The following is a 15,490-nucleotide window of genomic DNA, read 5'->3' as shown; positions in this document are numbered from 1 at the left end:
TATCTTGATATGACCAAGCAAAGACGTCAACATATTCACGCAACAACTCTACCAACTCGGAGTGTACATGCTCGGCAAGAGATGCCCCAACTTTTACCTCTTTTTTGCCAGTTTCAAAACCCAAGTTAAAGACATCCACTGGTTATTTGTGTGGCTGAATCTCTTTTTCTTCGTGCTCAAGGAGTCGTGCTAGTTCAGCTGGTAATTCACAATCTTCCTCACTGTCGTCTTCAACTTGGTTGATTGGAAATCCAGACTTACAATTGATTTTAGCCACGTTGTAATCAATGGTTTTGTTTGCTCTACATATGATGAGCTTATTTTAGTATGCTTTTTGAAAAAAGTGGAAAGACAAAAGAAATCTTTTGCCATCTCGTTATTTTTAGTTAAAAAGGAAAATAACTGAAAGAAAGGAAACACAAGTTTTGCATGCAAAAAGTACTCTTTATTTATTCACATAATACTTTTAAACATGGGGGCCCTTACAAGCTATCCTCTCGTCTCGGGCGAGGACGAGGGATGGAGAAAACAAAATGCATTACGTTTTTTCTGAGTACACCATGGGAATCATGGTGGCCGTCCAATTGGGAAGCTTGAACCCTGGAGGACATCTGCGAACAAGGTTGGGTGCCCTTGGCTTGCTACCACTGGGCTCTTCAATAACTTCCATGGTATGCTTGTTTTGATAGTCGGCGGGGCTGAATTTGACCGGGTTGAACTGCTTTTTCTTCGGGCTTGCTCTGTGTGCTGCTGGGTGATAACCAATACCAAACCTGTCACGCTTCTCTGCCATTTTGACGACCTTACCCCAACCAGGAAGCGGGCCTTTCTCCAATGTCTACTTGACACTTTTTGCTGAGGATAGGATGGTAGCGGATGATTGGTTGTTGTTGGCAGTAACGGAAATGACTTCTTCAAACTCTAAACAGTGGAGAAGAACTTCAACGATCCCTTCATCTATTTCAACATATCAGAAGGAGGAGAGTTCACTGACCAATAAATCTTTTTCCCCATACACAATTACCAATTTGGCATCTATCAAGTATTTCAGCCTGTGGTGCAATGTAGAAGTGACTGCCCCAATGGCGTGAATCCATGGTCTGCCCAATAGACAACTATAAGCTGGTATGATATCCATGACTTAGAATGTGATGCTGATCTGGCGAGGCCCAACACAGATAGGCAAATCAACCTCCCCAATTACCTTCCTTCGAGAACCATCGAAAGCTCGAACGATCAATGCATTGGTACTCATCTCGGGCCCCTTAAACTGTTACTGGCTTAATGTAGATTTTGGCAGTATATTAAGTGAAGATCCAGTATCAACGAGGACTCGGGATATGAGAGAGTCGGTACACGTGACCGAAATGTGTAGTGATTTTTTGTGGGCATTTCCCTCAAGAGGTAACTCTGCTTCAATGAATCTCTGATACCTACTGGCAGTGATATTGGCAACCACGTCGTCAAATTGATCGACCATGATATCTTGCATCACGTGAGCGGTATTTAGAACTTTCAGCAATGCTTTACGATGAGCCTCAGAACTCAATAGCGAAGACAAAATTGATATTTTGGATGGGGTCTAATTCAACTGGTCAACAATCTTGAAATCACTTTTCTTGATCAATTTGAGGAATTCTTGGCTTTCCTCAAAAGTGATACTTTTCTTGTGATCTTCAATATGTTCTTTCTCAACCATCGGCCCTATACCATTGGATGTTTCAGATTCTGCAGCTTTGTCGTTAATAACTTTCGTCAACACCGGAGCAGTCGTCACGGTCGGAGTGGCTGGTACAATTGCCCCTACCTGTGGAGTCGGAGCAGGAATGACCTTCTCCTTAGGCAGGATAATTGTGGGTGTTGGAGACACCTTAAGAGTGTATTTAGGATCGAATACATGGCCACTTTGAGTCATGCCTCCTGTAACACCCTTCTAAAATACCCCAAATTTTTAATTAAAATAACAATATATCAATCAGAGTAAATATGCAATTAAGGGTGTCACACAATCATTTCACACCATTCACCATAATAACTGTCATGCTCTTTTATTAATTCAAAACATAAGCATTTGCACAATACGCAGCGGATAGAAATCAAATCAATCATGCAAAACATGTAACACATTACATGTAAAATTATTCAACAAGGTAAAACATCCCGTCCCGATGTTACATCTATCAGAGCATGACCCACTAAGGAGACTACACTAGACTCCAAGCACTAGCTCCTACTCAATCACTGCTCGTTACCTGAAAAATAGTTGTAAGGGTGAGTTCCTCAATCGATATAATAAGCATTATAAAATATCATGCGATGTTAAGTAATTTAACACATTTCATCACCCTAATCATAACACACGTTTAGTAACGGCACATCAACTCAAACATCATACTCAACACCGACATAAAGCACACGTATAATCTCAATTCATACTCAACACCAACACAAAACACACGTATAATATTGGAATACATCCATTCATATTATACGCCATACATACATTATGCAATGAGACTCCATGCATGCGGTACCGACTATTCGTGAACACATAGTTCAACCTCACCGATCAAATCCAGATACGGCTACCAAGCTCACTAGTCCCACTCATTTGAGACCTAGTGACTCACTCACTAATTCCTCACCATGGGAATTAGCTACCACCCCAAGGGCCATGATATGCACGCTAATCACCTAGCATGCAAACATCAACAACAATCCACAATACTCACTCACTAATTCCTCACCATGGGAATTAGCTACCACCATAAAGGCCACATTATGCACGCTAAATCACCTAGCAATACAACATCATCAACAATAATCCACAATGGACATATGCTCACACTCTAAGCCATAAACAGTCCATTCACAATTGCATACATAACATATACATTCACAACATTATGCATACCATCATACTTCATCAACACATGTATCAAAACATCATATCATGTCAAATAATTAATCACAGTATTAGCACACTCCACTAATACCTATACTGCTCAAAACAGCGGGAATTAATCCCTATTACATCATACGCCAATATAGGCCAAACACCAATTATGCACACATTATTCAAATATTAATTTTTCACTTTTCCAACAGTGTTAACCGGTTAACGCCCTGGGTTAACCGGTTAACGCAACACAGAACACGCTTTCTGGCAAAACTCAACAGTGTTAACCGGTTAACGCCCTGGGTTAACCGGTTAACGCAGACAGAACAGCAATATTATCACAACTCACAACAGTGTTAACCGGTTAACGCCCTGGGTTAACCGGTTAACGCAAGCAAAACAGCAATACCTCACAATTCCTAACAGTGTTAACCGGTTAACACCCTGGGTTAACCGGTTAACGCAAGACAGAAAGCTGTTCCTGCGCTAACACGAAGCAGAATGCAGAATTCTCCGCATTTTCCGCCGTTGGAGAACTTCCGGACCTCCGATTCCGATTCCGTAAAAAGCTATACGTTCGGGAAATCATAACTCACACAAATACAGATTCAATTACAGCTTTAACACAACTTATCCAACATAATTTTTCAGCATTCAACATCCCAATTAGGGTCAATTCAACGGTTTATCACTACCCATTACATGTTAACCCATAATACCCATTAAACGACGATAAACCCCCCTTACCTGAGTTAATTCGGCAATCCCTAAGCTCCAATCTTTTCCGTTCTTCAACCCTTGCTCTCTTGCTCTTCCTCTTTGCCCTTTCTCCCTTTTCAGCCGCTTCTCTATTTTTCACGTAAAACCCTCTTTACCAAAATGAAACTCTTTTCTTATTTCCCACTTATATACTTTCCAATAATTAATATTCCAATAATAATAATAATAATAATAATCCAATAATTCCAATTACTTAATTAAATTAATAAATATAATATTAACTTAAATTAAATAATTATCTTATTTTTATCGGGGTGTTACAACTCTCCCCCACTAAAAGAGTTTTCGTCCTCGAAAACATACCTCAAGCGAATAACTCTGGATAGGACTCCTTCATCTGACTCTCAAGTTCCCAAGTCACATTGCCACCTGCTGGTCCTCCCCAAGCTACCTTTACCAAGGCAATCTCTTTACCCCGCAACTGCTTCAACTCTCGATCCTCTATCCTCATAGGTGATGTTTCAACAGTCAGGTTATCTCTCACCTGTACATCATCTACTTGGACCACATGCGACGGATCAGGAATGTACCTCCTCAACTGAGACACATGAAAAACCTCATGTAAATTCGCAAGTGACGGCGGTAAAGCGATACGATAGGCTACCTCCCCTATCCTCTCCAAAATCTGATAAGGACCAATAAATCGAGGTGTCAACTTCTTCGACTTCAAAGCTCGACCAACCCCAGTTATCGGAGCAACACGAAGAAACACATGATCTCCCTCTTGAAATTCAAGTGACTTCCTCCTCTTGTCGTGATAACTCTTCTGACGACTTTGAGCAATCCTCATCTTCTCCTGAATCATCTTAATCTTTTCCGTAGTTTGTTGAACAATCTCTGGTCCAACCACAGCGCTCTCACCGGACTCATACCAACATAAAGGTGTCCGACATCTCCTACCATACAAAGCTTCAAACGGTGCCATACCAATGCTCGAATGAAAACTATTGTTGTAGGTAAACTCAATCAAAGGTAAATAACAATCCCAAGCACCTACCTTTTCCAAAACACAAGCCCTCAAAAGATCCTCTAGTGATTGAATCGTCCTCTCAGTCTGACCATCAGTCTGCGGATGATATGCAGAACTCAATCTTAGCTTAGTTCCCAAAGCCCTCTGCAAACCTTCCCAGAACTTCGATGTAAATCTAGGATCTCTGTCCGAAACAATACTCGACGGAATACCATGCAAACTTACAATTTTCTCAATATACAACTCAGCTAATCTCTCTAACGGATTATCCATTCTGATCGGAATGAAATGAGCCGATTTTGTCAATCTGTCAACAATCACCCAAATGGCTTCAAAATTCTTACTTGTCCTCGGTAAACCAGAAACAAAATCCATACTGAAACTGTCCCACTTCCACTCTGGAATAGCCAACGGTTGCATTAGCCCAGACGGCTTCTGATGCTCAATCTTTGACTTCTGACAAGTCAAACAAGAATAAACAAAACTCGCAATTTCTCTTTTCATTCCCGGCCACCAAAATAACTTTTTCAAATCATGATACATCTTCGTAGCCCCAGGATGAATACTCAGGCCACTACGATGTCCTTCCTCAAGAATACTCTTCTTAAGTTCGGTAACATCCGGAATACACACCCGATTACCAAATTTTAAAACACCATTCTCATCAACTCTGAATTCACCACCTTGACCTTGATTCACTAGAGTCAACTTATCAACCAAACGCACATCGGATTTCTGACCCTCTCTAATCTCATCCAGAATACTACTCGTTAACTTCAACATTCCCAATTTAACACTATTGTGAGTACTCTCACACACCAAACTCAAGTCTCTAAACTGCTCAATCAAATCCAATTCCTTAACCATTAACATAGACATATGCAATGATTTCCGACTCAATGCATCAGCCACTAGTTTGCTTTACCCGGATGGTAATTCAAACCAAAGTCATAATCCTTCAGAAACTCTAACCATCTCCTCTGTCTCATATTCAGCTCTTTCTGATCAAACAAATACTTTAAACTTTTATGGTCACTGAAAACCTCAAATCTCGACCCATACAAGTAATGCCTCCATAACTTCAGAACAAATACCACCGCTGCCAACTCTAAATCGTGTGTCGGATAGTTCCTCTCATGAACCCTCAGTTGTCTCGAAGCATAAGCCACAACCTGCTTATTCTGCATTAACACACCACCTAAACCCAACAATGAAGCATCACAGTAAACCTCAAATAGTTCTGACGGACTCGGTAATATCAGAATAGGAGCAGTAGTCAACCTTCTCTTTAACTCTTGGAAACCTTCTTCACATTTTGAGTCCCAAACAAACGCTTGCCCCTTTCTAGTCAACATCGTCAACGGTAACGCCAACTTAGAAAATCCCTCGATGAACTTCCTATAATAACCAGCCAAACCAAGAAAACTCCTTATCTCAGAAACTGACTTCGGAGCTTCCCACTTAGATACCGCTTCTATCTTAGAAGGATCAACAGCAACACCATCTCTTGAAATCACATGACCAAGAAAACTAACCTCTTCTAACCAAAATTCACACTTGGACAGTTTAGCAAATAACTTCTTTTCTCGTAAAACTTCTAAAACCACTCTCAAATGCTCAGCATGCTCTTCTTCAGATTTCGAATACACCAAAATATCGTCAATGAACACCACAACAAACTGATCTAGGTACGGATGGAAAATCCTATTCATGTACTCCATAAACACTCCAGGCGCATTAGTCACACCAAAAGGCATTACAGAATACTCATAATGTCCATACCTTGTTCTGAAAGCAGTCTTCTGAATATCCTCAGTCTTCACACGTATCTGATGATACCCCGATCTCAAATCTATTTTGCTGAACACACTCGCACCAACCAACTGATCCATCAAATCATCAATCCTCGGCAAAGGATACCGATTCTTGATCGTCACTTTATTCAGTTGCCTGTAGTCCACACACAACCTCATAGTACCTTCTTTCTTCTTAACCAATAACACTGGTGCACCCCACGGTGACACACTCGGACGAATAAATTTCTTATCCAACAGATCTTCCAACTGACTCTTCAATTCAGTTAACTCAACAGCAGACATACGGTACGGAGCCATCGACATCGGCCTGGTACCAGGTACCACATCAATCGAGAACTCAACTTCACGCTCTGGCGGTAATTCATTCACTGCTTCCGGAAACACATCAGGAAAATCACACACCACAGCTAGATCGTAATTCACCAGTTTATCTTTAGCCTCCAAAGTCGCTAACAGCATAAACAACTCTGCCCCATCTGCTACCGCCTCATTCACCTGCCTTGCTGATAGAAACAAACTCTTTCCTTCCTCAATCTCAGGAAAGATCACATTCTTATCAAAACAATTGATATAGACTCGGTTAAACACCAACCAGTTCATGCCCAGAATAACGTCAACCTGCACTAGTGGAAGACACACTAGGTCCATCCCAAAGTCTCTACCAAAAATACTCAAAGGACAATTTAAACAAACTGAAGTAGTAGTCACTGAACCCTTCGCAGGAGTATCAATCACCATACTACCATGCATCTCAGATATCTCTAATTTAAGTTTCACAGCACAATCCAAAGATATAAAGGAATGAGTCGCACCTGTGTCAATAATAGCTACAAGAGGAAAGCCATTAATATAACACGTACCTCGGATCAAACGATCATCTGCAGAAGTCTCAGAACCCGATAAAGCAAAGACCTTGCCTCCCGACTGGTTCTCTTTCTTCGGCTTAGGACACTGTGGACTGATATGACCCACCTCTCCACAGTTGAAACAAGTCACAGTCTTCGACCGGCACTCTGCAGCCAAATGACCACCTTTTCCAGACTTGAAACACTTCCTCTCAGCACTGGTACACTCATGGACACGATGTCCAGCCTGACCACATCTGTAACACTTAGCAGGGGCACTAGAGTCTCCCCACTAGGTCTCTTCATCCCACTCTGTCTTTGGAAACCCTTGCCAGCTGCATACGGTTTCCCACGATCATTCTGATTCTTGCCTTTCCTATCAACTCTCTGCTGATAGCTCTCCGCTCTGGCCTTGGTATCCTGCTCAAAAATCCTGCAACAGTCAACCAAGTCAGAAAACACTCTAATCCGCTGATACCCAATAGCCTGCTTGATCTCGGGACGCAACCCGTTCTCAAACTTCACACATTTTGAAAATTCCCCAGTAGCCTCATCATAGGGAGTGTAATACTTCGACAGCTCTGTGAACTTAGCAGCATACTCAGTAATAGACCGGTTGCCCTGCTTCAATTCCAAGAACTCTATCTCTTTCTTTCCTCTGACATCCTCTGGAAAGTACTTCCTCAGGAATCTCTCTCTGAACACCGCCCAAGTGATCTCAGCATTCCCAGCAGATTCCAACTCAGTGCGGGTAGCAACCCACCAATCATCCGCTTCCTCTGACAGCATATGCGTACCGAACCTGACCTTCTGGTTATCGGCACACTCAATCACTCGGAAGATCCTCTCGATCTCCTTCAACCACTTCTGAGCGCCATCTGGATCGTATGCTCCCTTGAACATTGGAGGATTGTTCTTCTGGAACTCACTCAGTTGACGAGCAGCTCCCATTCCCACAACATTCGGATTTCCCCCAAGTACTCCAGCTAGCATACCCAGAGCCTCAGCAATCGCAGCATCGTCTCTTCCTCTTCCAGCCATCTCTATTCTGAGTTAATCCAACAAGATAAAACAATAAGTACTGATAGGGTTACACAACACCTATCCCGTACAGGGAAAACAGAATAATTACGACTCGACTCGACCGACTATGCTCTGATACCACTAATGTAACACCCTTCTAAAATACCCCAAATTTTTAATTAAAATAACAATATATCAATCAGAGTAAATATGCAATTAAGGGTGTCACACAATCATTTCACACCATTCACCATAATAACTGTCATGCTCTTTTATTAATTCAAAACATAAGCATTTGCACAATACGCAGCGGATAGAAATCAAATCAATCATGCAAAACATGTAACACATTACATGTAAAATTATTCAACAAGGTAAAACATCCCGTCCCGATGTTACATCTATCAGAGCATGACCCACTAAAGAGACTACACTAGACTCCAAGCACTAGCTCCTACTCAATCACTGCTCGTTACCTGAAAAATAGTTGTAAGGGTGAGTTCCTCAATCGATATAATAAGCATTATAAAATATCATGCGATGTTAAGTAATTTAACACATTTCATCACCCTAATCATAACACACGTTTAGTAACGGCACATCAACTCAAACATCATACTCAACACCGACATAAAGCACACGTATAATCTCAATTCATACTCAACACCAACACAAAACACACGTATAATATTGGAATACATCCATTCATATTATATGCCATACATACATTATGCAATGAGACTCCATGCATGCGGTACCGACTATTCGTGAACACATAGTTCAACCTCACCGATCAAATCCAGATACGGCTACCAAGCTCACTAGTCCCACTCATTTGAGACCTAGTGACTCACTCACTAATTCCTCACCATGGGAATTAGCTACCACCCCAAGGGCCATGATATGCACGCTAATCACCTAGCATGCAAACATCAACAACAATCCACAATACTCACTCACTAATTCCTCACCATGGGAATTAGCTACCACCATAAAGGCCACATTATGCATGCTAAATCACCTAGCAATACAACATCATCAACAATAATCCACAATGGACATATGCTCACACTCTAAGCCATAAACAGTCCATTCACAATTGCATACATAACATATACATTCACAGCATTATGCATACCATCATACTTCATCAACACATGTATCAAAACATCATATCATGTCAAATAATTAATCACAGTATTAACACACTCCACTAATACCTATACTGCTCAAAACAGCGGGAATTAATCCCTATTACGTCATACGCCAATATAGGCCAAACACCAATTATGCACACATTATTCAAATATTAATTTTTCACTTTTCCAACAGTGTTAACCGGTTAACGCCCTGGGTTAACCGATTAACGCAACACAGAACACGCTTTCTGGAAAAACTCAACATTGTTAACCGGTTAACGCCCTGGGTTAACCGGTTAACGCAGACAGAACAGCAATATTATCACAACTCACAACAGTGTTAACCGGTTAACGCCCTGGGTTAACCGGTTAACGCAAGCAAAACAGCAATACCTCACAATTCCTAACAGTGTTAACCGGTTAACACCCTGGGTTAACCGGTTAACGCAAGACAGAAAGCTGTTCCTGCGCTAACACGAAGCAGAATGCAGAATTCTCCGCATTTTCCGCCGTTGGAGGACTTCCGGACCTCCGATTCCGATTCCGTAAAAAGCTATACGTTCGGGAAATCACAACTCACACAAATACAGATTCAATTACAGCTTTAACACAACTTATCCAACATAATTTTTCAGCATTCAACATCCCAATTAGGGTAAATTCAACGGTTTATCACTACCCATTACATGTTAACCCATAATACCCATTAAACGACGATAAACCCCCCTTACCTGAGTTAATCCGGCAATCCCTAAGCTCCAATCTTTTCCATTCTTCAACCCTTGCTCTCTTGCTCTTCCTCTTTGCCCTTTCTCCCTTTTCAGCCGCTTCTCTATTTTTCACGTAAAACCCTCTTTACCAAAATGAAACTCTTTTCTTATTTCCCACTTATATACTTTCCAATAATTATTATTCCAATAATAATAATAATAATAATCCAATAATTCCAATTACTTAATTAAATTAATAAATATAATATTAACTTAAATTAAATAATTATCTTATTTTTATCGGGGTGTTACACCTCCCGTTCTAGCAATGTTGACGATTTCTGTGTCAGGAATACAGATTTCCTTTCCTCCCAAATATGATGTGGTCTCATAATTCCAAGGCATTGCCTTAGTATTATGATATGGGAACGGAGTGGGAACACGGAAATGAATCGGCTGAATCCTCTTGGGAGGAGCTTCAACCTTCTTTTTCCTGTACACAATTGTTATTGGTTCAATTATTGCCACCTCTTTTGCTACTTGAGACTTGGAGAATTGTATTAACCCTTGCTCCATCAGTTCTTGCACACAAACCCTCAGCTTGTCGCAACTGTCCGAATCAAACTCGCATATCGTGCAATCATCATGTACACCTTCTAGAAACCCAAACTGTTTAAGCCTCTGTAACACAACAGACATCGGAGTCTTCACTTCTTCAACCCTTAGTATAGATTCGACAGTCTCTTCTTCGATCATAGTATTGACTGCTGCACCACTGTGGTTTGGCAAAGGATTAGTCTTTACATTAGGTTTTTCATCGGGGAAAGACAAAATATCTTGATCAATTAATTCTTGGATCTTCTTTTTGAGAGCCCAACAGTCCTCGGTGGAATGTCCTATATACCCTGCATGAAAAGCGCATGTGGCATTAGGATTGTGACTGCGATTAAAGGGAGGAGAGGCTGCTGGAAGTTCTCTTGGTACAATAGCCCCCACGTGAATCAAATACGGCACTAACTCTGCATATGGTACTGGGATCTTATCAAGCTGTGGACGATTACCAAAATTGCCTCTATTATTCTGACCTCGATTTTGTCCTCTGTTATCACGATTATATTGTTGGTTCAAATTTTTCTGAGCGGGTGTTGATTGCTGATTACCTTTCTGCGGTTGGTACTGGAATGGCGGTTGCTGATATTGAGCTGCAGTGACGTATGGATACGAATAATATGGCATAAGGCCCATCAGAAATTGATATCGGAGGTGAGCCTTCGTCGTCACAGCGTTTGCTTCCCCCTCTTTCTTTTTAGCAAATCCTCCATGCGGCCTCTTGTTGGTTGTCTGCGATGCGATCGTGTCTGTGATTTTCTCTAATTTTAGCCCACTCTCAATACGTTCCCCAATGGTTACCATATCAGCAAAGTTTGTTGACGAACTGCCAATCATCTTCTCAAAATACAGCCCTTGTAGTGTAGCCATGAAGATATCCACTAATTCGTTGCCAGATAATGCTGGCCGGACTCTAGATGCCATCTCGCGCCAATGTTGAGCATATTCCTTGAAGGTTTCATTAGATCTTTGAGACTAATTCTGTAGTTGAAGCCTTGTCGGAGCTATGTCAAGGTTGTACTTGTATTGTTTCAAGAATGCCTCGGAGAGATCCCTTCATGACCAGATCTTTGATCGCTCTAAACCCATGTACCAATCCAAGGAAACCCCAGACATGCTATCTTGGAAGAAGTGGATCAGGAGGTTGTCATTATCAATGTATGAGGCCATTTTCTGACAGTACATGATGATGTGAATGCGGGGACAGCTGAGGCCCTTGTACTTTGGAAGATTAGGCACCTTGAATTTATGAGGCAATACCATGTTCAGAACCAAGCAGAGGTCTCGAGCATCTATACCGAAGACGGAGAAACCCTCGATGGCCCTTATTCTGTCATCCAAGAGCTGGTAATCCGCAGGTCTGGCCGGATCAACAGCGGGAGGAGCGACCTGACTGGACGGCCGGGAAGTTTTTGGAACAGTCGGCACAAGCATGTTCGGGGTGAACCACATCTGAGGCGGGTAAGAGAAATCTAGTTGCACTGTTTGAGAAGCATGAATTGGCTGAGGATATTGCCCTCCAGCCTGGGCATTGGGGGCATGAGGTGCCCCTGTCTGCACATGCTAGAGTGCAGGGTAGGTCAGCATGGGCATGGAGGTTGCCCCAGGATAACCAAATGGAATAGTCGGGACTTAACTCGTGCTTGCAGCTTGAGCGGTCTGAGCGGGAATCTGAAAGTGGAGGCGTGGGCCTCGGTAGTCATCTTCAGCATCAGGAGTGTCTTCAGGAACCTGACCTTGGTTGTTATCCGAATCAGCAACATCGGCCGGAGTAGTTTTAACATTGGGGAGACCCCACGGGAAACCAGTGTTTCCAGCGGCAGCAGCAGCAGAGAGAGATGGATGAGGGAAGAAAGCCCCCCTATGGGCGAGACTAGCAGCTAAGTATGGGGGAATTCCCCATGGGTAGGCAGCACCAAGCCTAGCAGAATCAACAGGGACTATTTGACGGTTCCCATAGTTTGGCACAACAGTTTCTGCCAGAGTCTTGACGGTAGTGGCAGCAGCAGCGGAAGGAATGGCCACCCAGGAACATGGGTGACATTGGCAACGGTAGAGGCAGGGTTCCTCTGAGACTGTAAAATCTCGAGGATAGTCTCCATGTTCCCCCGTAAAAGATTCATTTCGCCTTGCACCTGGGCAAGGGACTCGCGAACAGCAGCATTATCCGTTTCGTATTCGGCCATGATCTTTGACTTGTTGGAGCGAGTATAGTATTGATGACGAGTTGTCGTTGTTGTTGTGGAAGAAACGAAAAGTGTAAGCATTTTATTTTCTGGAGGCTTTTGACAAATAAATGTGTGGATGCATGTATGTATGCAAAAAGGTTGATATGTACATTTTATTTTTCCATTTATTTATTTTTGTATAGGAAAACAATTCCAAGGATCCCGCGAGCTTGTTTATTTAACACAAGCAAATACAAAGCATAAATAGAGACAGTTTATGAAGCCAATAACCGAAAACTCTTTTATTAAATGTTGAGAAAACGGAATACAAGTACGTCAAGGAAATTCCCATCGGGCTACAAAAACATCACATTGGTCCTATCATACCTCAACCTAGTGAATTACAAGCCAAACTTAAAGAGAAGTAACTAGAAACATCTTGATGACAACTCTTCATAATAATTCTGAGATTTTAGGAATAGGCATGTACCCCACTTCCCCAATATCACACTCCCTTCAGGTAGTAAGTCGTGATCTAGTTCGCTTGGAACGTTGTTCACAACTTTCTTCTCTCGGTTTGAGGGATATCTTCAGGATGCTTGTTCACTTGTGTATTGGTGTCTTCCAGATTCTTATGTGATTTCTCTTTTAGCTCTCGAATCTCTTCTAGTCTCTGGTTCAACTCGTACTGACTTTGACGAAGGGTGACTTCTAGCTGCTTGGTGCGGCTTTTCTCATCCTTCAACTCTTTCTTGCAAGCTTCTAGCAGACTTTGGAGTTTCTTGGTCTATTCCATGTGTTCGAGTTCCATTTTGCTGACACGGTATTTAGCTTCGGCTAATAGCTTCTTTTTGGTTGTCAAAATAGCATAAGTGCCTTTGAGTGTGTCACCCACTTTGAGTCTTTTGAATACCTCTGTCTGTACCTCATCATTTGCTTGAAGAACTCGATCTCTATTCTGATTTAGATTGAACTTCAGGGTTTCTTTCTCCAAAGAGATCTTACCAAGCCTAGATTTGAGATCAGCATTCTCTTTCTCTAGGGTATTGAAAACCTTCTTCAATTCATCAACTTCAGAATTTGGATGGTTCACTGGTTCAAGAGACTGGACGTTCATGGACGGTTCGGGCGGGAACGACAAAAAAATCTCACTAACTCTTCCTTTGACCCAACTGGTGTAAGCTTCCTTGGCGATACAATTCTTATTTCCCATCTCTGCTCTTCCTTGAGGACAAATTGCTCCCCAAGCCTTGACAATCTTATTTATCAATTCTGGCTCTTCGACCCCTTCATATAAGACAAAACCTTCTACACTCTTGAGATCAGGCTTGTCCACCATAGGGTATCCCAGTTGTCATAGTGCTAACCTCGGGTTGTAGTTGATTCTTTCTTTTGTACCAAGAAGAGGTACATTAGGAAAATCCCCACAATTGAGGATAAGCTTAACACCATCGTAAACTCGAGAATACCAAGAAATGTCTTCGGCTTTCAAGGACATGATCCGCTGGGACCACTTCAAGTTTTCTTTGTTCTCAACAAAAGGGCCTTTGTTGGGTAGATGCGAAATAAACCATCTATACAACAAAGGGGTGCAGCAGACGATTGTCCCTTTCTTCTTCTGAGTCCTCACATGGATGGAGTAGTAAGTATCAACGAGAAGAGTAGGAATAGGATTCTGAGTCAGGAAGATATGAATGGCTTCCAGGTCTAAGAATTCCTCCATATTTAGAAACAATACGATCCCATAGATAAGTAAAGCTAGATTGGCATTGAAGGTCGTCCAACGCCTAGCTTCGGCGAAGGCAATAACTTTGTCCACTAGAAACTTAGAGGTGAAGCCATGAATTCCACCCTTAGGCTTCAAGTTCAGCTCTACTTCCTTCTTTCCTATGTGTAGAGCTTCAACAAGGTCTTGATATTTAGGAAGTTCTTTAGTGCGAATGTAAGGCACTTGGTTCTTGATTCTAATACCCAGAATATGTGAGTACTCTTCCAATGTAGGCACCAAATGATAATCTTGGAAAGTAAAGCATCTTAGTGGGGTATCGTAGAATTGCAACAGAGTGTGCACAACAGTAATGTTAACTTCGGTGTTTAGAATTCCGAATAGGTTGCCATAAGCCTCTTTGAAATCATCTTTGTGTTCCATATCTAAACGTTCCTCAAGTCCTCTCAAGACAGCCAACTGAGGTTCCACAAACTTGTAATTATGGATGTTCTTTCTCTCGGGATTCATGTCTCGCTTTGGATGCTTGGTAAACAAACTGGACTCTTGGATTCCTGGAAAAGACATGCATATGCACAAATTTGGTCATGATGAATGATAATGTAATGATGAGATGATATAAGTCACATGGATCCAAAACCCTGGTATGTTCTGAACAATTTGTAAGTGCCATATGTTGCAAGTTCAAAGGTTCGACGTAACATGAGTATCAAGGTAGGTAGAGTCTATAGTTTCCTGAAGTAAAACCCATATCCCCTCACAGGTGTGGATTATGCTTCAAGGTGGTCCCTAGAAGGTCTCCTA

The 15,490-nt window shown here is 41.9% G+C and overlaps 2 protein-coding genes across 2 annotated transcripts; both read right to left on the bottom strand.

The window, feature by feature from the left end:
* Positions 1 to 10,480: 10,480 nt before the first annotated feature.
* Positions 10,481 to 11,716, bottom strand: LOC127094445 (uncharacterized). Its single transcript, XM_051033277.1, has one exon. It carries the CDS (start codon positions 11,714 to 11,716, stop codon positions 10,481 to 10,483), a length of 1,236 nt encoding a protein of 411 aa, XP_050889234.1.
* A 2,031-nt stretch (positions 11,717 to 13,747) lies between these two features.
* Positions 13,748 to 15,196, bottom strand: LOC127094443 (uncharacterized). The gene is made up of 2 exons (XM_051033276.1): positions 14,359 to 15,196; positions 13,748 to 14,247 (listed from the first exon to the last, which is right to left on the bottom strand). Exons 1-2 carry the CDS (start codon positions 15,194 to 15,196, stop codon positions 13,748 to 13,750), a joined length of 1,338 nt encoding a protein of 445 aa, XP_050889233.1.
* Positions 15,197 to 15,490: the final 294 nt, after the last annotated feature.

Source organism: Lathyrus oleraceus, chromosome 6, assembly GCF_024323335.1.
Source record: "Lathyrus oleraceus cultivar Zhongwan6 chromosome 6, CAAS_Psat_ZW6_1.0, whole genome shotgun sequence".
NCBI lineage: Eukaryota > Viridiplantae > Streptophyta > Magnoliopsida > Fabales > Fabaceae > Lathyrus > Lathyrus oleraceus.
The sequence above is the reverse complement of the archived record's forward strand: the minus strand, read 5'-3'. Positions and strand labels throughout refer to the sequence as shown.